At 42.7% G+C, this 23,504-nt stretch overlaps 1 protein-coding gene across 8 annotated transcripts in view; it reads left to right on the top strand.

The window, feature by feature from the left end:
• Positions 1-22,936, top strand: part of ZNF337 (zinc finger protein 337) — a 24,838-nt gene extending 1,902 nt beyond the window's left edge. For 2 of the 8 annotated variants that reach the window (XM_037735605.1, XM_017520595.2), the window contains exons 2-5: positions 9,025-9,100; positions 11,785-11,911; positions 12,242-12,337; positions 20,107-22,936. In XM_037735605.1, the coding sequence (XP_037591533.1) occupies positions 9,053-9,100; positions 11,785-11,911; positions 12,242-12,337; positions 20,107-22,112 (2,277 nt within the window). In that variant the 5' untranslated portion in view covers positions 9,025-9,052 and the 3' untranslated portion in view covers positions 22,113-22,936. Of the gene's footprint in view, positions 1-2,465; positions 3,071-6,753; positions 6,908-7,084; positions 9,101-11,784; positions 11,912-12,241; positions 12,338-20,106 lie in introns of those variants that run through there. The other 6 variants (XM_037735604.1, XM_037735603.1, XM_017520597.2 and 3 more) reach the window with 6 other exon arrangements.
• The last annotated feature ends 568 nt before the right edge of the window (positions 22,937-23,504 follow it).

The following is a 23,504-nucleotide window of genomic DNA, read 5'->3' as shown; positions in this document are numbered from 1 at the left end:
TCTTGCTCTGTCGCCCAGGGTGGACTGCAGTGGCCCTGCCTCAGTCTCTTGAGTAGCTGGGACTATAGGCACCTACCACCATGCCTGGCTAATTTTTGTATTTTTAGTAGAGATGGGCTTTCACCATGTTGGCCAGGCTGGTCTCTTATCTCCTGACCTCAGGTGATCCACCCGCCTCAGCCTCCCGATGTGCTGGGATTACAGGCATGAGCCACCGCCCGGCAGGCTGTCTGTCTCTTCCACATCGAGGAAAGGGTTAGAATGAGAGAGGTCTGGCTACATTAATGGAGATTCTCTACAGATGCAAATATTCCCACCAAAGACAGCTTTGTAGGACTATCCATTTCAATCTGTTGCCCCTGTGGCAGCCATTTCAAAACATGTTGAAGTGTATTTTGGGGTAAAATAATTTCCTTCAGCATCTGCTATCATGTGATGCTATACCAGAGTCAGGTTGGAAAGTGAGCCACATTATGTAAGATGAATGAAACTCATCTGATGAGACTTTATGGTTTCTAGGGCAGAACTCCCCAAGCCCCATATATAGGCATTTAGGCAAGAAAAAAAAAAAGGTGAGTACAGTCCTCACCATGTTGGTTGGTCTTCCTTGGTTATTGGAGTGGGAGTAACAGCAACTGTTGGGCCCAGCAGTTTTTTTTATGCCTCTGAGGCTGTGGACTGACCATCCAAATAACTGATTTTAATCATTTCATTATGGAAAAATTGTCGGCAGAACCCCGAAGTAGAGAGACCCCTCAGTCAAGATATACCTCATGACCTTGCAAGCTAATCTAGCTTGACCCACATCCCCTCCTGACCTGTGCAGATTCATTGGAAATGTCATATCCATGCCTGCTGGTTAAGACATGGCCCTTTGCAGTGAGAGTTGAAACCCAGGCTCTATCACTCGATTGGCTATGTCACTTTGAGAAAGGTATTTAAATGTTTTCTGCCGCTGTTTCCTCATCTGGAATTGGTAATAGTCACTTCATAGGACAGTTGTGAGGAATGCAGAAAAATGTGTGCCATGCCTGGCATATATTAAATTTTCAGTAAGTGTTAAATATTATAATGAGTATCAACACCTTTTTATTCTAGAAGCACAGATGGGATAAGTTGTGTTCGGTGTTAGCCTCACGTCAGGACATGCTGTGCTGTGATGCCCACACTCAGGATCTGTCCCCGGGAACCTGCCTACAGTTGTTTTCTTCTCTGGAAGACTTTGGGTCCTTTTTTTTTTAACAAGAAGAGGCTCTACCTTGGGACTGGAAATTTCCAAAGCCACCTTTGAGGATCACAGAGCTAATTTTAGAGCTATTTTAGTCCCCAGCTCCTCTTCTCCACTCCCATGTTATCCATGAGAGGATTGTCTGCAGGGTAAAGAAGAACAGCCCAACCTCAGTGGGGACTCCTTACGTATTGCCTTCCTGCAGTGCCTTCTCTGCCCTAAATTCTGGTGGGTTTCCTTTGCTCATGTCTGACACCTGCCCTACACTGTCCCGTCTGAGGCTCAGCACCTCTCAGCTGGTTCTCCTCATGGGGAAGGTTTCCCAGATCTGATGCCTTTATTCAGGACACTTCCATCATTGCCCCAGCATTCCTTTTCTCATTGCTTTATTCAGGCCGCTGCATTCGTGGTGCAGACCAGGTCTTATAAAAAATGATTCATTTAGCGTGTGCTGAGCCATTGTCCTGTCCCAGGAACAGGGCTTTGTAGTCATTGCTGTATTCATCTCCTCAATCAATGTGCAAGTTAGGAATTGGAATCCCTGTTTCACAGACTAAGAAGTGGTGTGTTAATCAGTTGAAATAATTTTTACGGCTGGGCACTGTGGCTCACACCTATAATCCCAGCCCTTAGGGAGGCCAAGGCAGGCAGATCACCTGAGGTCAGGAGTTCCAGACCAGCATGGCCAACATGGTGAAACCTTGTCTCTACTAAAAATACAAAAATTAGCCCAGCATGGTGGCTCACACCTGTAATCCCAACTACTCTGAAAGTAAAGCAAGAGAATCGCTTGAACTCAGGAGACAGAGGTTGCAGTGAGCCGAGAACATACCACTGCACTACAGCCTGGGGGATGGAGTAAGACTCCGTCTCAAAAAAAATAAAAAATAACTTTTACTTTATGTAACATATCTGGGATCAAGTGGACTGCGTTGTGGAGCAAGCTGGGATTTTGGGGGGTTTCTGTTGAGAATTAGTTTCATTGAGGTATAAGTGAGACAAATTCTCTCTCATTTTAAGTTCTAGTTGAGAGTTTCAAGAAATGTATATAGTGAAGTCTTGATCATCAAATCAGCATATGAACATTTTTCATCTCCCCAAAATGTAGGAGCTATTTTTTTTATCTTCGAGAATTTTAATGAAATGTACATGGAGGAGGTAAAGGTTTCAAGTTTACCTCATGTTCGTATCTAATTTATTGGTAACTAATTTAAAACCACTTTCTTCTGGTTCTCAGTTTCTGTTCCTACAGGATGCTAACTCTCACAGATGTCAACAGATGGCAGGAATGACACCAAGCAGTTTGCAGTGTTCTCCATTCACACGCGGGAAATGAAAGTTTTCTGTATTTTTCCTCTCCTAATTATCTTGGAAGGGATATTCAGTTTTTTTCAAATTTACAGTGAAAAATATTGAAGTAGGAACTGAAGTAAAGAGAATATATAACAGACCTCTCTGTTCCCTTCTTGCACCTTAACACTTTGCTATTCTTATTTCTTCCAACCCACTCCCCACCCCACGCTTTCTGATTTCAGGCTAGAGTATCCTGAAGCCAATCTAAGACATCATTAAATTTACTGCAGCAACTTCTCTGAGGACTACGTTTGTCATTATTGTTTTGTCTTTTAACCTAACGAGAGTACCAGAATCATACTCAACAACATTAGCAATTCATTAATTTCACTCATTACCCAGTTTATGTGGAAATTTTCCAGGTCTCAAAAATTTCTCCTTACAATTCAGATTTCATACGCAGGTTCATTAAGACGGGAAGCATGAGAACAGAAACATCTAGAAGCCAGCTCTATAGTGCCCCCTGTTTCACTTCTCCTTGTGATCTAGGTAAAGGAAGTTTCCCCACCTTGGCAAACTTCCCATCTGCTTGCTTAGTTGCTGAGCCTTGTTCATTCTTTCCTTGCCAGAGCTTTTCCATTCCCTTCCTTCTTCTGCCTGCCAGGCTCTTCTCTTAATTCTACTTCTCCACTGTCTTTCGCTGCTCTGCCCATGAGGACAAATAATGATCATACCACTTACCTAATTGCCTAGCCCTAGTTCTGGTTCCTACTATAATCAGAAATGTGGATTCTGGAATGGCAGTGAGGAGCTATGTGGACTATATCTCCAACAAAACACCATAACTAGTAATTTAGAAAATAAACCAAAAACAATCATTTAAACTCAAAGAATTTGTCTTAAGAGCACTCAGGAATTTAAAGAAATATTTATTCATAAGAATCAACTGAAAATGAGCCCTTCTGAGAACAGTGAGAGTCTGTAACATTTGACACACAAAGTACTACCGCCACACCACCCTACTTTGGTCCACTCTTGAGAGAAACGCCACTATGGGCTGTGAAAATGACATGATGGAACCCTCTCCCTCTCCAGCTCTCAGTCTGTGGTGACAGTTTTTCCCTGAGAGAGGCAGGATGCCACAATTCTTAACTTCTCTTCCCTTGCCAGTCCTATGTTCTGAAGCTGGTTTCATGTAAGCATCATTAAGAAGTATAGTGTTCAGGGTGGATCCCTTTGAATTTATTCTTCTCGGAGTTTGTTGAGTGTGCTGGCTTTGTAGATTCATGTCTGTCTTCAAATTTTGAAGTTTTGGCCATTGTTTCTTCAGTAGTCTATATCTTCTCCTAAACACCCATATATAGGTCCAGCAATTGGTGCCTGTAACTCTCTTGGGTCTGTTTACTTTGTCTCATTCTTTTCTCTTCCTTCTTCTCTGTAATTTCAAATTCTTCTCTATGTTTACTGATTCTTTCTTCTGCCTCCTCATCTGCTGTTAAATACCTCTACTGGATTTTTTTTTTTTTTTAAGAATGCATGCATCTTTAATGAAAAGAGGCCTTTCCGGGTTTCTATATGAAATAGTATTTAACAGGCTTCACAGTAGGATTCATAACTGGGTCAGTAATGTGCTGTAAACAATTTTCTGACAAGAAAATTCATCCAAGATTTGAACTTACAGGAGATATTCAAAATCATCAGTGATCAAAGAAATACAAATGTAAATAAACAATGATGTGACATGTCGTCTATTATATTTGAAAAGTCTGCTAAATTCATAAACATTACAGTGAGGATACAGTAAAATTATTCTCTTAATACTATTGAATACATGAATTTAAGGCCGGGCACGGTGGCTCACGCCTATAATCCCAGCACTTTGGGAGGCCGAGGCGGGTGGATCATGAGGTCAAGAGACTGAGACCATCCTGGTCAACATGGTGAAACCCTGTCTCTACCAAAAATACAAAAATTAGCTGGGCATGGTGGTGCACGCCTGTAGTCCCAGCTACTCGGGAGGCTGAGACAGGAGAATTGCCTGAACCCAGGAGGCGGAGGTTGCGCTGAGCCAAGATTGAGCCATTGCACTCCAGCCTGGGTAACAAGAGTGAAACTCTGTCTCAAAAAAAAAAAAGGTAATGAATACATGAATTTAGTCTTTTGAATTTTTAGTACTCTTAACAATATGTCAAGTGTCTGAAAGGCATTCATACTCTCTGACACCATAATTCTACAGTAAGTGTTTTCAGGTCCAAAATTTTCATTTGCCTCCTTTTTGTAATCTCTGTTGATATTCTTATTTTGTTATGTATATTTTCCTGATTTCCTTTTCTCTATCCAAGTTCACATGAGCTTTTTGAGAATATTTTAGACAGTTCTAAAATCTGTCTCGTATGCCTGAAGCTTATATTTCTTCAGGGAAAGTTTCCATCACTATTTTTTTCCATTTATTGGGCCACGTTTTCTGAGTTGTTGTTGTTGTTGTTGTTGTTAGAACTTAGTCACTATGGAAAAAATAACTTCCTTTTCCAGTCTTTGCAGACTGACTCTTTGCCAGGGAAGATTTTTGTTATTACCTTGGCATTGGTTCTGAGCTTTGGGATCAGTCTGAGGAGAAGGTTTGAGATTTTCTCGGGCCTTTTGGAGCATAGATCTTACCTTTCCTTGTGGCTTTTTCCATTTTCTCATAGACAGCTGCTTTTAAATATTTATTTGTCCCAAAAGTCTCTCCCTGGGCCTTTGATGGTCTGTTGTATGGCTCCACTCATAATATCTTGCCCCAGGCATCTGCTCTTCAGACTGTCTGCATTTTTGCCAGGCAGGATCCAGTGCTTTTCCTCCTTAAGAGGTGAGATCCTCAAAACAGAGAGAGCAGTCCCTCAGGCTGCCTCCAACAGCTTAGAACCTTGTAAGAAAGGTCTACTGGGCTTCCTCAAGTTTGAGGTAAGGAAGTGGAAACTGGGATGCTGCTTTAGAAGGTCTGTTGTATCCTGCACCTGTAATTTTTTGCCCCAGGCTTCTATAGGCAAGTTCACCATGAGATTTTTCCACTAGGCAGCACTTGGACAGGTTAGAACATTGGGAATAAGGTGTATTGGGCTGTAAATATGATTGTCTAGTTTTGTTGTTGTTGTTACTGTTTTGTTTTCTTGAGACTGTGTCTTGCTCTGTTGCCCAGGCTGGAGTGGAGTGGCATGGTCAAGGCTCATTGCAGGCTCAACCTCTTGGGCTCAAGCCAGGAATAGCTAGGACTATAGGTGTATGCCATCATACCTGGCTAATATTTATATTTTTTGTAGAGATGAGCCTTCACCGTGTTCCCCAAGCTGGTCTCGAACTCCTAGGATCAAGCAATCCACTTGCTTCAGCCTCCCAAAGTGCTGAGATCATAGGAATAAGCCACTGTGCCCAGCCAACTGCCTTCTCTTTTTAATGTGGCTCTTTCTTGATTGGGCAGTTGCTTGAATCCTGGGGACTTTTGACTGTTTTCAAATAAAATTGGCTCATATAAAATTATTTCAGCCAATTTTTTGGCTAAGCATATAATTAGAAATATGAGTAACGCTTTTTCTGTAAACTAGTATTGTAAAAAATCTCAAATGGACAGCAAAATTGGGAGAATGGTAAAATGAATCCCCATTTTGCCTTCATCCAGTTTCGATAATTTTAAAACCAGGAGTAGTTTTGTTAGAGTTATCCCTTCTCCCTATTTATGTGCCAAAGTATTTTAAAACAAATCCAAATGTCTTGTTATTTTACCCATATATACTTGATCTCAGAAAGGATTTTTAATCATTGTTGAAGTGTAACTTGCATACCATAAGAAGCACTACTTTTAACTATATAATGAGTTTTGACAAATGTATACACACATCGCTTATCACCTCAATCAAGATACAGAACATTTCAACAGAGTTCCTATGTGCCCTTGCAAGTAATCACTCCAGAGAAAAATAGTCAAGAATTCTCACCAAAATATGGACAAGTAATATCCAGCGATACATGAAAAGGATGATATATTCTAGCCAAATAGAATTTGTTTCCAAAAACCCAAGGCTAGAGTGAACATAGAGTAGCTACCTATGAAGATATTTAACCTTTTATCTGTAGTTCTCTGCTTAGGAACAAAAGGAAAGGCAACTTCTTGCATGAATCAGCTTTCAGCTTAATATTTTTCTTTTGGCAGAGTGACCTGGGGTCTCATGTTTTTATTTTCCTTTCACTGCTTTCAGGGAGCAAAAGAGAAAAGCCTACATGACTGTCTTAATGCAGAAAAATACCCATTCAGGGTAAAAATTCTCAGCAAATGAGGAATAGAAAGAATTTCCCTTAATATAACAGGTTATGTGTGACAACCTGACTACAATCATCATATTTAATGGTGAAGTGTGTTCACACTAAGATCAAGAACAAGCATTAATGTTGATTCTCATTGCTCTTACTTAGCATTATCCTAGAATATCTAGCTAATCTGTTAAGCTATTAAAAAGGAATAAAAAGCATAAATGTTGAAATAGAAAAACTTTTTTTTTCGCATTTATTTATTTTATTGCATTTTAGGTTTGGGGGTACATGTAAAGAACATGGAAGATTGTTGCATAGGTATACACGTGGCAGTGTGATTTGCTGCCTTCCTCCCCATCACCTACATCTGGCATCTTTCCCCTTGCTATCTATGTACATGGAAGAATCTGTGGTTAAACAACTAGATACTAGTAACACAGTTTAGGAACTTCAAAAATCAGGTCAGTATTTTTAAAAAGCACTTGTATTTCTATAACCTAGCAGAAAACAGTTAAAAGTGAAATACATATTTACACTACCATCAAAAACAAAATGTTTAAACTTTGAGTAAATGCAGGAGAGTATCTTTGTGACTTTGGAATAGGTAAAGATAGCACAGATGGGACATGCAATGATGTAAACTATTTATATAAGTATATAGAAATAACAAAATGTTTTAAATCACCTTTCAACTGCCATCAGAAAAAGAAATTTCTGCTTTTCTTCTCCAATTATGGGCAAACCGAAAAGTATCAGAGTCGAGTATCAATTTAGATGTTTATTTTGCCAAGGTTGAGAACATGCCCCAGAGAGAGGTCAGTGGCTTTCTCCAAAAATGAGTTTGAGAGCTTCAGTGTTTAAAAGGGAAAAGTGGGCTGGAGGGGAAAAAGGGGGGGTTGTGGTAATCCACAGTGGCAAGACAGAAGGACGGGTAGGAGAATAGTCATGTATTCATCTCACACTCGGTAAATCAGCACTTTACATAACATAAGGTGCCCGTAGAAGAATAGCTACTGTTGAGATAGTAGAAACAAAAGGAAAGGCAGCTTCTTGCATGACTCAGCTTTCAGTTTAATATTTCCTTTTGACAGAGTGGACTGGGGTTCCTAGTTTTTATTTTCCTTTCACAACACCATAGTATTTGTTCACTTCTTCTGTCTCAAAGTTGCTGGCTAGTGGATGTATGCTGTTTTCCCCATGATCACCGCAGGATACCATCTTTGTTCTTCACATTTCCCTCTTATCGTCCCTATATTTCTGTGTTTTTACTTTTACTTTTTAAAAAAAAGTATAGTGAATACTCTAATGAAATAATTATACCCACCACTTTAATTTACAGTTCTTTGTATTTCTACCTGAAAATTCAGAGAGAATAGTAAAATGAACCCAATACACATTATTCAGTTCTAAAAATTATCAAGTGTGGCCAATAATGCTCAATTGACTTTTGAGGGTGAGAAGAGGTGTGTAAGCACACGCAAACATCATTTTCACTCATGAATGTTCTGAAAGTTTGTATACAAGGAAGGGCTTATTTTTTAAAACCCAAAATATTTTTATAATAACAAAACTAATGTTGATAATCTAATATCCAATTAGTGTTCAGATTTCACTGGCTGTTAAAACTCTTCACATATTCTTCGATGCAATCAGTATCCAAATTGCATTGGATCACTCATTGCCTTAGACTGACTATGTGTTTGACGACTTTGATTCCTGACAGCTCACATTCCCCATGCTATTAATTTGTAAAGGCTTTGGTGTTACACAGTACTGAATAATTGCCAAGGCCATCTGCCTATGGCCTTCTCAAGTCTGTCTGCCCCTGTGGTTATCCTGAGTTTAAACCCAGGGAGACTGAGGCTAGAAGAGGCAGACAGCTTTCACGTGTTCTTCTGTCCAATGCAAAAAAACACTTGGACTCTGAGTCCTAACCATAAACACAAGACCTCACCTGCAGGCGTTCCATATCCTTTTAACCCCTCAGTGATGTAAACAACAAACCTCACCCAGCTCCTGGGGCACAGGGTCTTCACTCCCAGGCAAGCTTGTCCTAGATTTGCAGGGAGTCTGCCTCCCTAGACCTTTTGGCCAGACCCCCACGTGGGGATCGTGCAGGTGCGTTCTCCCCAGCTCCGCAGTTGGTATTGGAATCAGATCTGGGTCACACCTGGGGAGGGCATCTACCCAGCCACCCTCTGACTTCTCTCTTTTCACAGATTGGCCATCTGTAAGCTTCCCTTCTCCATGAAGAGCAGGAAGACAGCCATGGAATCCCAGGGAGCCAAGACAGAGGTGAGACTTCCCAGAACTGTCCTCCTTGCTATCACAGGATGGGCCCATTTCCTTCACTGGCCCTAGCAGTCACATTGTTAGGACAAGATCAAGGTCAGCACTGCTCCTGGGCAGTGATCTGTCTTTCCTGACATCTTCCAGCAGGTGACTGGCCTGTGGGTATCATTCATCAGTCAGTGGTCTGTGCACAACACCCAGGGAGCATTTACAGCAAAAAACAGAGATGTCCACATTAACGTGTCAGTGATGATGCTGAGTTGGTGTCAATGAAGGGTAGGGCAGAGAGAGAGGTCACAAAGGCCTTCAGCGGGAGGGACTCACTGGGCAGCTGTGAGGGATGTGGCAAGTACAGGAGGCGGGGAAGAGGCAGAAGTGTGCTCAGTCTCAGGCTGCCACTGGGCAGACTGCTCAACTGCAAGAGAGACAGGGTTTAGCAGCCAACATCCTCACAGACTGGTGGTGGATGAATCCAAGTCCTAGGAGAAGCAGATGCCAAGATGCAGTGAGATGGGCTGGGCTTACAGAGGAAACACCCGCAAGAGAGAAAAGGACGCCTGGAGCCTCATCGGACTTCAGTGAGGAGGAAGGGGAGACAACTGCGTGGAGTCATCAGAGACCAAGTACAGCTTCCAGAGGTTTGGCCAGGACAGCAGTCTTCAGGCCATAGTGGGCCATCAGAGGAGCGCCTGGGTTGAAACGGGCTTGCCTCAGTGTCCTCACGATGTGTGGCCACTGACTGGAACAGCTGCAAGAAGCACGGCCTAGACACGACTGCAGGAGTGGGCTGTGGTCCCTTAGGCTCCCAACTCAGAAGTCTATCAGGTTCTGGCTTGGGGTGGCCACAGCTGATCACACCATGTTCTGGTGAAGGCGCAGAGTCACTCGGGGCACCTGAATAACCCTGGTTTGGCAGATAGCGTGTTGGATGGTTAGATGGGCTTTCGGCATTACCAAACTGGGAGATTGCACCTACAGCCATGGGTCAGCTACGTCTCTGAAGAGCAGTCACCGCCCTGTGCCGAGCCTGCGTTGTCAGTCGGCCACAGATGCCCAAGCTCACCAGGGTCCTCACGGTTTGACAGTGTAGCACTGCTACCTCCCACAGCTCTGCCGCTTCCTGCAGACCCCTCACAGCGTGGCCTAAACTGCTAAGATAGCTCCCACCTACTTCTCTCATTGGCCCCTATCATCTGACTGTTCCTGAAAGTTTCTGTGCTGGCTACCTCTGACCCTCCTGAGGACGGAGGCCTGGATGCCAGCCTCAGGAGCCCAACTTGGTCTTTAAGCTATCTGGGGTTTTCTTGGTTTTTCTTTTGCTTTTCTGGGGGGAGTTTGGGGGGATGGTGGTCAGAGTCTCACTGTTGCCCAAGCCGAGTGCCATGCCACAGTAATAGCTCACTGCCGCCTTGACCTCCCAGACTCAAACAGTCCTCACATCTCAGCCTCCCAACTAGCTGGGACTGCAGGCACCTGCCACCATGCTCGACTAATTTTTTATTTTGTGTGTATGTGGAGTTGGGGGTCTCCCAATGCTGCCCAGGTTGGTCTCAAACTCCTGGATGCAAGCAATCCTGCATCAGCCTCCCAAAGTGCTGGCATTACAAGCATGAGCTACTGTGCCTAGCCTGCCTGGATTTTGAGGATCTTTGCAGCAAATATGACATGACAGATCAGTGATGGGGGAAATAGAGATGAACAGTTAAGGGTCAAAGGAGAGGCTTTCTGACTCATGAGTCTAGTAGTCCTGATGAGCTTCACAAATGGAATATTTATTTATTTATTTATTTTTGAGACAGAGTCTCGCTCTGTCGCCCAGGCTGCAGTACAGTGGCACAATCTCAGCTCCTGTAACCTCCACCTCCCGGGTTCAAGCAATTTTCCTACTTCAGCCTCCTAAGTAGCTGAGATTACAGGCAGGTACCACCACACCCAGCTAATTTTTGTATTTTTAGTAGAGACAGGGTTTCACTATGTTGGCCAGGCTGGTCTTGAACTCCTGACCTCAAATGATCTGCCCACCTCTGCCTCCCAAAGTGCTGGGATTACAGGCGCAAGCTACTGCAATTGTCCATGAATGGAATTTAAATTCATCAAGCACCTACAGAGATGCCAGACTGGTCACATGTATAGTTGCAGAACAGATGTACTGTGAGAAGGGCTCTTTCAAAAGTGCTCCATCCACTAATTCACATGTGCTCAGACTGCCCTATACGGCATTGGATTTTTGGTAGAAATCATCTAGGCTGGATCTGAATTCTGTGATCCTGCAGTGGAGACTTACATGTTCCAGGGCAGGTCCCAAATGATCGATTTTCATTTTGTCAGAAGATCCATGAGAGCTGTATCTTCCTCATTTATAAATTCATGTAGTTCTAACTCAGAAGATGGCCCAGGGTACCATAAAACTTTAGTAGTGTGCTATTTACTGTTATATGTTTGTAGGAAACATTGTCATTTAATTTTTGAGTTTTCCTCTTCTCCCTGCCTAGGTTTAAAGCTCCACGCAGGTTTGAACTCTCTGTGCTTCTAGGAAGCCGCATGAAAAGTACCTAGCACCATAAATACTGGGGCCAGGCAGAGATGGAGGTCTTGGAACTCCAGGCACAGGTGGCAGATCCTTGAATCCTCCAGTTGCCTGAGTGCACTGCCATCCCTGGTGAGCAGGCCTGGGTTTTATGTTACAGTCTGTCATGGCATTTGGGGATGTGACTGTGGATTTCACCCAGAAGGAATGGAGGCTGCTGAGCCCTGCCCAGAGGGCCCTGTACAGGGAGGTGACACTGGAGAACTACAGCCACCTGATCTCACTAGGTAAGTGTGGCTTCCCCTAGGTTTAACATTTGGCCTGTGGTGCCTCTGATGTTGTCACAGGGTTAGTTTCAGAGACAAGGATGTTTTCTCTATTCTCCTGGGGAGGGTCTGGCTTTGGTAGAGCTTCATGCTGGCTGTCACTGGGTACCTGCAGGCTTCTCTCCCCGTGCTGGGGCTCTCCTGGGGGCTTGTATCTAAGCATGGTAGACAGGATCCTCCTGAGCTTTCCCCCTCTGACACTCACTCCCTTCCTTCCCTGGGTAGCTCCAGCAAATGGCCCTTGGAGCCTACAACCAGGAATCACCTCATGATTTTTTTCCCTGTGAGCAGGAATTCTCCATTCTAAACCAGAACTCATCAAGCGGCTAGAGCAAGGGGAAGCGCCCTGGGGAGAAGAGAGAAGACGCCAGCCGGGCCCCCATGCAGGTGAGGGGAAGGACAGGGTAGACAGAGCACAGACACAGCCTTTCGGGAGGGAGGAGGCTCCTCTGAGGCCAGGATACCTGGAAGCTGTTCTGGCCTCCTTGGCTGCTCTTCAGACCACCTGGCCCTGCCTTCCTTCCAGTCCTTGCTGAGTGAGAGGTTCTCCTGGGGTCCCTGGACTCCTCTCAGGAAGCCTCCTGCCCCCCATTTGCTAGGCTTCTTTCTCCCACTCAGTCTCCCCATTTGTGACTTTCCTTGTGACCTCCCGACTGCAAGCCTAAGTCTATTGCCCCTTCCTAATACTGTCCGGATATTCTAAAAACCTCTGTCCATTATTCTCCTTCTTCAATTCCCATAGCTTTTTTTCTTCTGGTTTAATGTTTTAAGCAGTACTACTCTTGCCAGAGGTCACTTCATCTTCCTCCTTCCCCCATTTCCTCCAGTCATACTGCCTGAGTGAGGCTGTGGTCTGGAATTGTGCACCCTCTTAAGTCCTGGTAGTCACTGCTGTGGTTCATCAGGACTCGATGATGATGATGATGATGATGATGATTCTTACCTCTAGGGTGGACTTGTTCTCTCTCGGAGCAGTTTTAGTTCACAGTCAGGCCTTGGGTTCCTCTCTTCTCTTTTCATGCTATTTTGCAGGCTTCCCTCACTCCTCACAGTGGGACCATAGAAGACTGCTGAAAAGTGGTGTTAAATTTTCTGCTTGTTATAAGCAGAAATTTGTAGTTTTCTCTATCTTGCTGTGTGTCAGTTTCCGGGGTCATCTGTTTCTATTGATCTTTATATCCTATTTGGAAAATGTGTAGACAGATTTTGATTACTCAGCTGCAGTTCTCCTTGAGTAATTGGAAGTTTCTTTTATGTCTCGTTTAAGAAATCCTTCCTAGCTTGAACTTGCAAGGCAGAGATTGCAGTGAGCCAAGATCGTGCCACTGCACTCCAGCCTGGCAACAGAGTGAGACTCCATCTCCAAAAAAAAAGAAATCCTTCCTAGGCCAAGGTTATAAAGATACAAGGATTTAAAGATATAAAGTTGTGGTTTTTTGTTTGTTTTGTTTTGTTTTTATTTTTGTTTTGGAGACAGAGTCTCGCTCTCTTGCCAGGCTGGAGTACAGTGGTACTATCTCAGCTCACTGCAACCTCTGCCTCCTGGGTTCAAGTGATTCTTCTGCCTCGGCCCCCCAAGTAGCTGGGACCTCAGGCGTGTGCCACCACACCCAGCTAATTTTTGTATTTTTAGTAGAGACAGAGTTTCACCATGTTGGCAAGGATGGTCTCGATCTCTTGACCTCATGATCCACCCATCTCAGCCTCCCAAAGTGCTGAGATTACAGGCATGAGCCACCGCGCCCAACCGTTGTTTTTTTTGTTTTGAGACAGAATTTCACTCCCGTCGCCTAAGCTGGAGTGCAGTGGTGCAGTCTTGGCTCCCCACAACCTCCGCCTCCCAGGTTCAAGTGATTCTCCTGTCTCAGCCTCCTGAGTAGCTGGGATTACATGTGCCTACCACCATGCCTGGCTAATTTTTTTTTTTTTCGTATTTTTAGTAGAGACGGTGTTTCACCATGTTGGCCAGGCTGGTTTTGAACTCCTGACCTCAGGTGATTCGCCCTCATTGGCTTCCCAAAGTGCTGGGATTACAGATGTGAGCCACCATGCCTGGCCAAAATAAAGATTTGTGGTGTTGTTTAACTCTTCTGTGTCTTTATAGATTTTTTTTTTTAAGGAGGGCAGTTTGACCTATCTGTCCAATACTTGAAGAGATGATTTTTACATCTTCTGTATTCATGGTGGATTGTTCCATATATATTACCTTTTGTAGCACTTACTTTCTATATTTTAGCCTACTGTTAAAATACATGCAAGGTTAGAATTTTTATAATTTTATCAGTTCACAGGGAAACTCTCACCCTCATCTCCAATTCCTGGATTATTTTGAAGCAAATCCTGGTCATCATATTTCATCTGTAAAACCTAATAATAGTTACTATATTATAATCTATTTGATTTAATATTAATATTAGTTCCTAAGATTTTTTTTAGTAACTGTAACCCTCATTTAACTTTCCTTATTTCATAACATGCATATTTTAAGTTTACATCCTGGCCGGGCGCGGTGGCTCCAGCCTGTAATCCCAGCACTTTGGGAGGCCGAGGCGGGTGGATCACGAGGTCAAGAGATCAAGACCATCCTGGTCAACATGGTGAAACCCCATCTGTACTAAAACTACAAAAAATTAGCTGGGCACGGTGGCGTGTGCCTGTAGTCCCAGCTACTCAGGAGGCTGAGGCAGGAGAATTGCCTGAACCCAGGAGGCGGATGTTGCGGTGAGCCGAGATCACGCCATTGCACTCCAGCCTGGGTAACAAGAGCGAAACTCCGTCTCAAAAAAAAAAAAAAAAAAAGTTTACATCCTATAATACTTTCTTCCCTCCAGCATTTTTTTTGTGAAGCAAATGTTGAACAATTATATTTTTGTGCATACTAAGAAGTTGAAAGTCTTATGGAATGAATACCTGTCGACCTACCACCTACAGTCAACATGTAACTTTGTACTCCTTATTCTTTATTGCTTATTTACCCAGCTGTGTATTGCTCTCTCCATCCTTGAGTCCATCTTCCTTTTGATGCTCTTTAATATTGCAGACATCATTACCCTTTACTCATAAACATTCAGCATGCTTCTCAATAAGTAGCATTATGTTTCTTTGTGGTTCTTTTTAGGATTTATATATTGTAAGATGCATAAATCTGAAGTGTAACATTTGATGAGCTTTCACGGATGCATAACTTAATGTAATCTGGACCCCTATGACAACACAGAACAATTACTCTCACCCTAGAAGTGTTTTGTGCCTTTTTCCAGTCATTTCCTGCTCCTAGTCCACCAGAGAAAATTACAGTTCTGATTTTGTTCAATATGCCTTAATTTCACCTGTCTTAGAACTTCATGTAAGTGGAATTACACAGTATACTCTCTGTCAGAAGATTAGCAGGTTGATTTTTTATATAGTTGTTGTTGACTTTGTCCCATTGTCTGCAAAAAAAGCAGGTTCATATAGACTGTGGAGTTCTTTCCCATTCCTTGCTTCCCACCACCCCATAAAAAATATGGGCGCATCCACTGAGAAATTTGGAGCTGGCCTCACTGAGTTTTCACATGCATGAAGTCTCTGCTTTTGGATTTATGATTGGTGCCACTCCCTCAGTTTGCATAGGTTGTAAGACACTCCTTTCTTAATCATCTCAAGTATCATAGAAATGACAAAATACCATGGACTGGGAGGTTCAAACAGCAGACATTTATTTCTTATGGTTCTAGAGTCTGGGAATTCCAAGATGAAGGTGCTGGCACCTTTGCTTCATTGTGAGGGTCCTCATCCTGGCCCACAGGCTGCCACCTTCTTGCTGTGTCCTCACATGGGCTCACCCCATGATCTCAACTAAACATGTTTATCTCCCAACAACTCTCCCTCCAAATGCCATCACATTGGAGGTTAAGGCATCAACATATGAATTTGGGGGATGCTAACATACAGTCCATATCAACTGCCTTCTCTCACCCCCATATCAATTGCCTGCTGATTTGTCTGTCAGTGAATTAAAATAAGAGGCTTCTTGTCTACCACTGACTTCTGAAAGTGGGAATGTTTAATATAATGGGAATATATGTTAGGATTTTATTTAACTCGTAAGTGAGGGTACTGGCAGAATGACAAAGCTGGTTCAGTGCAGGTATGAGAAGCTGGGATGTATGTGGGTAGGCCCGAAATAACATTACTGTAAGTTACCCTGTAACTTTACAGAATCAGCAAACTTAACTCTCATTATCTGAGTGACCAGAAAGATTAGAAATTATATAAATGATGTAGGAAAGCTCATATAATCATATATCTGATAGGTTTTGGAATATTTTTCCTGAATAATAAGCACATTGACAGTCATATGTACCAGCAGTATCTTCTATCAGTTTGCTATTTCTCTTTTCACTTTAATTTTTCCTTTCTTAATGTGAATATTCATTTTTATGTATTAAAAAAGAGAATTATTTTTCTCCATTTATATATAAATATTTCCCCTTTATAGATGGCTGCTATTAATGTTTATATTAGTTTTGGGGGGATTCTTGTTGATACATAATAATTGTACATTATTTATGGGTAGATGGGATATTTTCATACATGCATACCGTATGTAATGATCGAATCAGGATATCCATAACCTCAAATATTTATCATTTCTCTACATTGTCAATTTTTTTCTATTTTGAGATATAAATTACCGTTAACTATAGTCATCCTACTGTGCTATCAAATACTTATTTCTTCTAACTGTATTTTTTGTACCCACAATCAACCGCTCTTTGTTCTCCCTTCCCTCTCTTTTTCCTAGCCTCTGTTCCCACGTATGAGTGACAACATGCAATATTTGTCTTACTGTGCATGGGTTATTTCACCTAACATAGTGAACTCCAGTTCTAATGATATCGCTGTAAATGAAAGAATTTTATTTTACTTTATAGTTGACTAGCATTCTATTATGTATATGTACTACATTTTCTTTATCCATTCAACCATTGGTGGACATTTAGGTTAATTCCATTATCTAGGCTATTATGAATACTAACGTTAACATGGTGGTGCAGGTATCCTTTTGCCATACTGATTTCCTTTCCCTTGGATAATTATGAAGTAGTGGGATTACTGGATTGCATCATAGTTCTATTTGTAAGTTTGGTGGGTTTTTTTTTTCATTTTTGTTCCTTTTGCATTTGTGTTTTTTTATTATTATTATACTTTAAGTTCTGGGGTACATGTGAAAATGGGAGGAAATTTTGCAATCTACTCATCTGACAAAGGGCTAATATCCAGAATCTACTAAGAACTTAAATTTACAAGAAAAAAGCAACCCCATCAAAAACTGACCAAAGGATATAAACAGACAACACGTCTCAAAAGAAGACATTTATGCAGTCAACAAACATGAAAAAAAGTTCATCATCACTGGTCATTAGAGAAATGCAAATCAAAAGCACAATGAGATACTATCTTGCACCTGTTAGAATGGCGATCATTAAAAAGTTAGGAGACAGCAGATGCTGAAGATGATGTGGAAAAATAGGAATGTTTTTACACTGTTGGTGGGAGTATGAATTAGTTCAACCATTGTGGAAGACAGTGTGGTGATTCCTCGAAGATCTAGAAATAGAAATACCATTTGACCCAGCAATCCCATTATTAGGTATATACCCAAAGGATTATAAATCATTCTGTTATAAAGACATATGCACACCTATGTTTATTGCAGCACTGTTCTCAGTAGCAAAGACTTGGAACCAATCCAAATGCCCATCAATCATAGAGTGCATAAAGAAAATGTGGCACATATACACCATGGAATACTATGCAGCCATAAAAAAGGATGAGTTCCTGTCCTTTGCAGGGACATGGATAAAGCTAGAAACCATCATTCTCAGCAAACTAACACAAGAACAGAAAACCAAACCCCACACGTTCTCACCCGTATATGGGAATTGAACAATAAGAATACATGGACACAGGGAGGGGAACTATTTGTAGTTTTTTAAGGAACCTCCATACCATTTTCCCTAATGGCTAAACTAATTATATATCAATAGTGTATAATTATTGCCTTTTTTCTGCATCGTTGCCATTATTTGTTATTTTTTGTCTTTTTTATAATAGCCATCCTAATTGGGGTAAGAGGATCTCTCAATGTGATTTGCATTTCCCTGATGATTGGTGGCGATGAGCATTTTTTCATATACCTGTTGCCCATTTGTATGTCTTCTTTTGTGAAATGTCTATTCAGATCCTTTTCCCACTTTTTAGTTGGATTATTTTGTTGTTGTTGTGTTTGACTTCTTATATATTCTGTATACTAGTCCCTTGTAAGATGAATAGTTTGCAGATATTTCCTCCAATTCTACATGATGTATCTTCACTGTTGATACTTTCCTTTGCTGTGCAGAAGCTTTTTAGTTTAATGTAGTCTGGTGTGTATTTTTGCCTTTGTTGCCTGTGATTTTGAAGTCTTAGCCATAAAACATGGCTAGTCTAGGCCAGTGTCCTAAAGCAGTTCTCCTGTGTTTCTTCAAATTGTTTTATAATTTTGGAACTGATGTTTAAGTATTTAATCTACTTTTAGTTTATTTTTGTATATTATGAGAGACAAGCATCTAATTTCATTCTTATTCATTTTGGAATTCACTTTTTCTAACACCATTTAAAGATACTGTCCTTTCCCTAAGGTGTGTTTTTGGTGCCTTTGTCAAAAATCAGTTGGCTTTAAATACATGGATTTATTTCTAGGTTATCTGTTCTCTTCTATTGGTGTATGTGTATTTCCTTCTTCTTTTTGTTTTTATGGACAGGGTCTTGCTCTGTCCACCTGGGCAGGAGTGCAGTGGTGCCATCATAGTTTACTGCAGCCTCTAACTCCTTGGCTCAAGTGATCCTCCTGTCTCAAATTCCAAGTAGCTGGGACTATAGGCATGTGCCACATGCCCAGGTAATTTGTTTAAATCTTTTGTAATGATGGGGTCTTGCTGTGTGGCCCAAGCTTGACTCAAACTCCTAGCCTCAAGCAATCCACCTTCTTCAGTCTCTCAGAGCACTGGGATTACAGGTGTGAGCCACTGTGCCTGGCCAGTGTCTGTTTTTAAATCAATACTGTAACCGGGGGACAGGAGCAGGTTGCAGGGGTGTCCCAAAGATGCTCATTGTTCCGCGATTGGATGTGTTTTTTTCCAGGTCCTTGGGCTCTCACTTACCCAAGAATGGGGAGGAGACCCTGGCGGTGCAGTGATGTTGTTCAAGTAAATATCAGACCCAAAGAGTTTGGCAGAAAGTGATTTATTAAGCAGAGAGAGAGAGAAAGACAAATAGAGAAAGAAAGAGATCCCACACTGTTGTGTGAGGGGATCCAGAGATGGAGTCTGCACAAGTGCAGTGGCTCATGCCTAAAATCTCAGCACGTTAGGAGGGCAAGGTGATCAGATTGCCTGAGCTCAAGAATTCGAGACCAGCCTGGACAACATCATGAAAACCCATCTCTACAAAAAACACAAAACTCAGCCAGGCAATGGCAACTGTGGCTTAACTACAGGCAGGCACCTGTAGTACAGCTATTCAGGAAGCTGAGGTGGGAGGATCATTTAAGCCTGGGAGGTCAAGGCTGCAGTGAGCCATGATCACGCCACTGCACTCCAGCCTGAGCAACAGAGTAAGACCCTGTCTCAAAAAAATAAAAATTTTTATTCTAGTCAGATTTTGAATTGTATCAAATCTTTTTCTGTATCTGTTGAGATGATCGTATATCTTTTGCTCCTTCACTGTGTTGATATGATGTATCACAAGTATTGATCTGTGTATGTTGAATCATCATTGCATACCCAGGATAAATCTCACTTGATTGTGGTGTATTGTCTTTTCTGTATTGTTGGATTTGGTTTGCTAGTATTTTGTTGAGGATTTTTCCATTAATGGTCATCAGGGATATTGGCTAGTAGTTCTCTGTTTTTGTCCTTGTCTGGTTTTGGTATCAGGATAATGCTAGCCTTGTAGAAAGAGTTAGAAAGAATTCCACCCCCTCTCAATTTTTTGGAAGTTTGAGAAGAACTGGTGTTTGTTGTTCTTAAGAGTTTGCTAGGAGCAAGCAGTAAAGCAATTTGGTCCTAGGCTTTTCTTTGATTGAAGACTTTTCATTACTGATTCTGTCTCATTATTGGTATCTTCTCCAGGAATATATGCAGAATGTGTCCTGCCACCCAAGAATCTTGGACTTGCACATCAGAGGCAACACCAACTACAATTTTCTGATCAAAGCTGCCAGAGCGACACAGCTGAAGGTCAAAAGAAAGAAAAAGGCTCTAAGCCCATGGTATTTTCCAGCCCACCCCTAAAACATACAGTAAGCTCAAGGAGGAGGAACAGTGTAATGGAAATAGAGTCTAGTCAAGGCCAGAGGGAAAATCCTACAGAAATAGACAAAGTATTGAAAGGAATAGAAAATTCAAGATGGGGAGCATTCAAATGTGCAGAGGCTGGGCAAGACTTCAGCCAGAAGATAATAGTAATCATACACAAAAAAGCACATTCCAGGCAGAAGCTTTTTACATGCAGGGAGTGTCACCATGGCTTTAGAGATGAGTCAGCATTTCTCTTGCACCAGAAGACACACACGGGAGAGAAGTCCTATTTGTGCAGTGAGTGTGGACGAGGCTTCAGCCTCAAGGCAAATCTCCTCAGACACCAGAGGACACACTCAGGAGAGAAGCCTTTTCTGTGCAAGGTGTGTGGACGAGGCTATACTAGTAAGTCATACCTCACTGTGCATGAGAGAACACACACAGGAGAGAAGCCTTATGGATGCCAGGAGTGTGGGCGACGGTTTAATGATAAGTCCTCATACAACAAGCACTTGAAGGCACATTCAGGGGAGAAGCCTTTTGTGTGCAAGGAGTGTGGGCGAGGCTATACCAACAAGTCATACTTCGTTGTGCACAAGAGGATACACTCAGGAGAGAAGCCTTACAGATGCCAGGAGTGTGGCCGAGGCTTTAGCAATAAGTCACACCTCATCACACACCAGAGGACACACTCAGGGGAGAAGCCCTTCGCGTGCAGGCAGTGTGAGCAAAGTTTTAGTGTGAAAGGAAGTCTCCTCAGACACCAGAGAACACACTCAGGGGAGAAGCCTTTTGTGTGCAAGGATTGTGGGCGAAGCTTTAGCCAAAAGTCAACTCTCGTCTACCACCAGAGAACACATTCAGGGGAGAAACCTTTTGTTTGTAGAGAATGTGGGCAAGGATTTATTCAGAAGTCAACTCTTGTGAAACATCAGATTACACACTCAGAGGAGAAACCTTTTGTGTGCAAGGACTGTGGGCGAGGCTTTATCCAAAAGTCAACCTTCACTTTACACCAGAGGACACACTCAGAGGAGAAGCCTTATGGATGTCGGGAGTGTGGGCGAAGGTTTCGAGATAAGTCCTCCTATAACAAGCACCTGAGGGCACACTTGGGTGAGAAACGTTTCTTCTGCAGGGATTGTGGGCGAGGCTTTACTTTGAAGCCAAATCTCACCATACATCAGAGGACACACTCAGGAGAGAAGCCCTTCATGTGCAAGCAGTGTGAGAAAAGCTTTAGTTTGAAGGCAAATCTTCTTAGACATCAGTGGACACACTCCGGGGAAAGGCCATTTAATTGTAAGGATTGCGGGCGAGGCTTCATCCTAAAATCAACTCTTCTCTTCCACCAGAAGACGCACTCGGGGGAGAAGCCATTCATCTGCAGTGAATGTGGGCAAGGATTTATCTGGAAGTCAAACCTTGTGAAACACCAGCTTGCACATTCTGGCAAACAGCCTTTTGTATGCAAGGAGTGTGGGCGAGGCTTCAACTGGAAGGGAAACCTCCTCACACACCAGAGGACTCACTCAGGGGAGAAGCCCTTCATGTGTAATGTGTGTGGGCAAGGCTTCAGCTGGAAGAGGAGTCTCACCAGACATCATTGGCGGATACACTCTAAGGAGAAGCCTTTTGTGTGCAAGGAGTGTAAGCGAGGCTATACCAGTAAGTCAGACCTCACTGTGCATGAGAGGATACACACAGGAGAGAGGCCTTATGAATGCCAAGAGTGTGGACGGAAGTTTAGCAATAAGTCATACTACAGTAAGCACTTGAAGAGACACTTACGTGAGAAGCGTTTTTGTACAGGGAGTGTGGGTGAGGCTTCATCTTGAAGGCTTCATATCTCACCAGCCAGTGAGGCCACATTCAGGAGAGTAACATTACTTTGTTACATGATTTAGTCATGGCTGCATAACTTGTTCCTGAAGATAAAACAAAGGCAGGCATAATCTAGAAGGCTACAGATAACCTGAACTCAACCCACATGTCCCCAAGAGATTCGGAGAAAAGAGGTCCATGTTTGGGGAACAGAGATGCCAGCTGAGGAGAGGGCATTACCTGCGCTACTGAGGAAGTGTGGTCTCTTTCCTACTGAGCACATATTATTGTATTTGTGCCAGGCTTTCCAAGGACTGCTCTTAGCCAGTGACTGCAGAGCAGGGATACGAAGGGAGGCCTATTACTGACACCCTCCCCAACCTCCTTAGACTGCAAGCAGTCTAAGCCTCCACCAAACCTCCTCTTGTACTTTCCTTCCCTCTGGCTGTTCTCCCATACTTCCTTGACACTATGGTTTGAATGTTTTTGTCCCCTCCTTAATTTATGGTGAAACTCTACATAAACTGTTTACTATTGAAACAGTGTTACAGTATTAGGAGGTGGGGCCTTTGGGAAGTGATTAAGTCAAGTCATGAAGAGAGCTTTTGTGAATGGGATCAGGTGCTCTTATGAAAAGCCTTGGTAGAGGGAATTTGTCCCTGTGGCCCTTCTATTTTCTGCTCTGTGAGGACACAATGCGCCTCCCCTCCAGAAGATGCAGCGTGAAGGCATCATCTTGGAAACAAACATAATCCCTCAACAGACAACTGAACCTACCGATATGATGTTGAACTTCCCAGCCTCCCGAACTCTGGGAAAATAAAGTTCTCTTTATACATTTCCTAGTAAGTGGTATTTTGTTTTAGCAGCTCACATAGACTAAGTAACTTATGATGTCTCCTCATCATTCTCTCACATACAATCTCTACATGGAGTCTCATGTTGGTCTTTGCAGAGAACTCCCTTCAACACAACTGACACCAAGAACAGTCTGACAAAACAGGTGGTAAAATAGGGATCTGGGGACCACTCACCTGCCTGGCAGGAATAGAGCAGGTTGGCTGGTGGGGCACAGGTAGGTGGTTAGCTGCAAAAATTTCACAGGTGATTTCCTGAGAAAATGCCTCGATAGGGAATGCTGTGGAAGGTGTGATGATGCAGGCCTTTGAAAATGTAGGGGAAATGCCTACAAAGAGCAGAATAGACTGATTATTGCTGATCTGCACTACTACCTGCAGAAGGACCCTGAGAAACTGAAGACTTCATTCAGCCATTAGCATACAGTTAATGGCTAAGTAAACCAGGACTCCTCGGTGAGTGCTTACAAGGCCTTTATCTTCTGGGATAGAAGGCAGAATCATTGCCCAAATATGTGGGCTGAAGGCCTTGAAATGAGAGTTGCAGAG

Source organism: Cebus imitator, unplaced genomic scaffold (genome assembly GCF_001604975.1).
Source record: "Cebus imitator isolate Cc_AM_T3 unplaced genomic scaffold, Cebus_imitator-1.0 Scaffold858, whole genome shotgun sequence".
Taxonomy (NCBI): Eukaryota; Metazoa; Chordata; class Mammalia; order Primates; family Cebidae; genus Cebus; species Cebus imitator.
The sequence above is the reverse complement of the archived record's forward strand: the minus strand, read 5'-3'. Positions and strand labels throughout refer to the sequence as shown.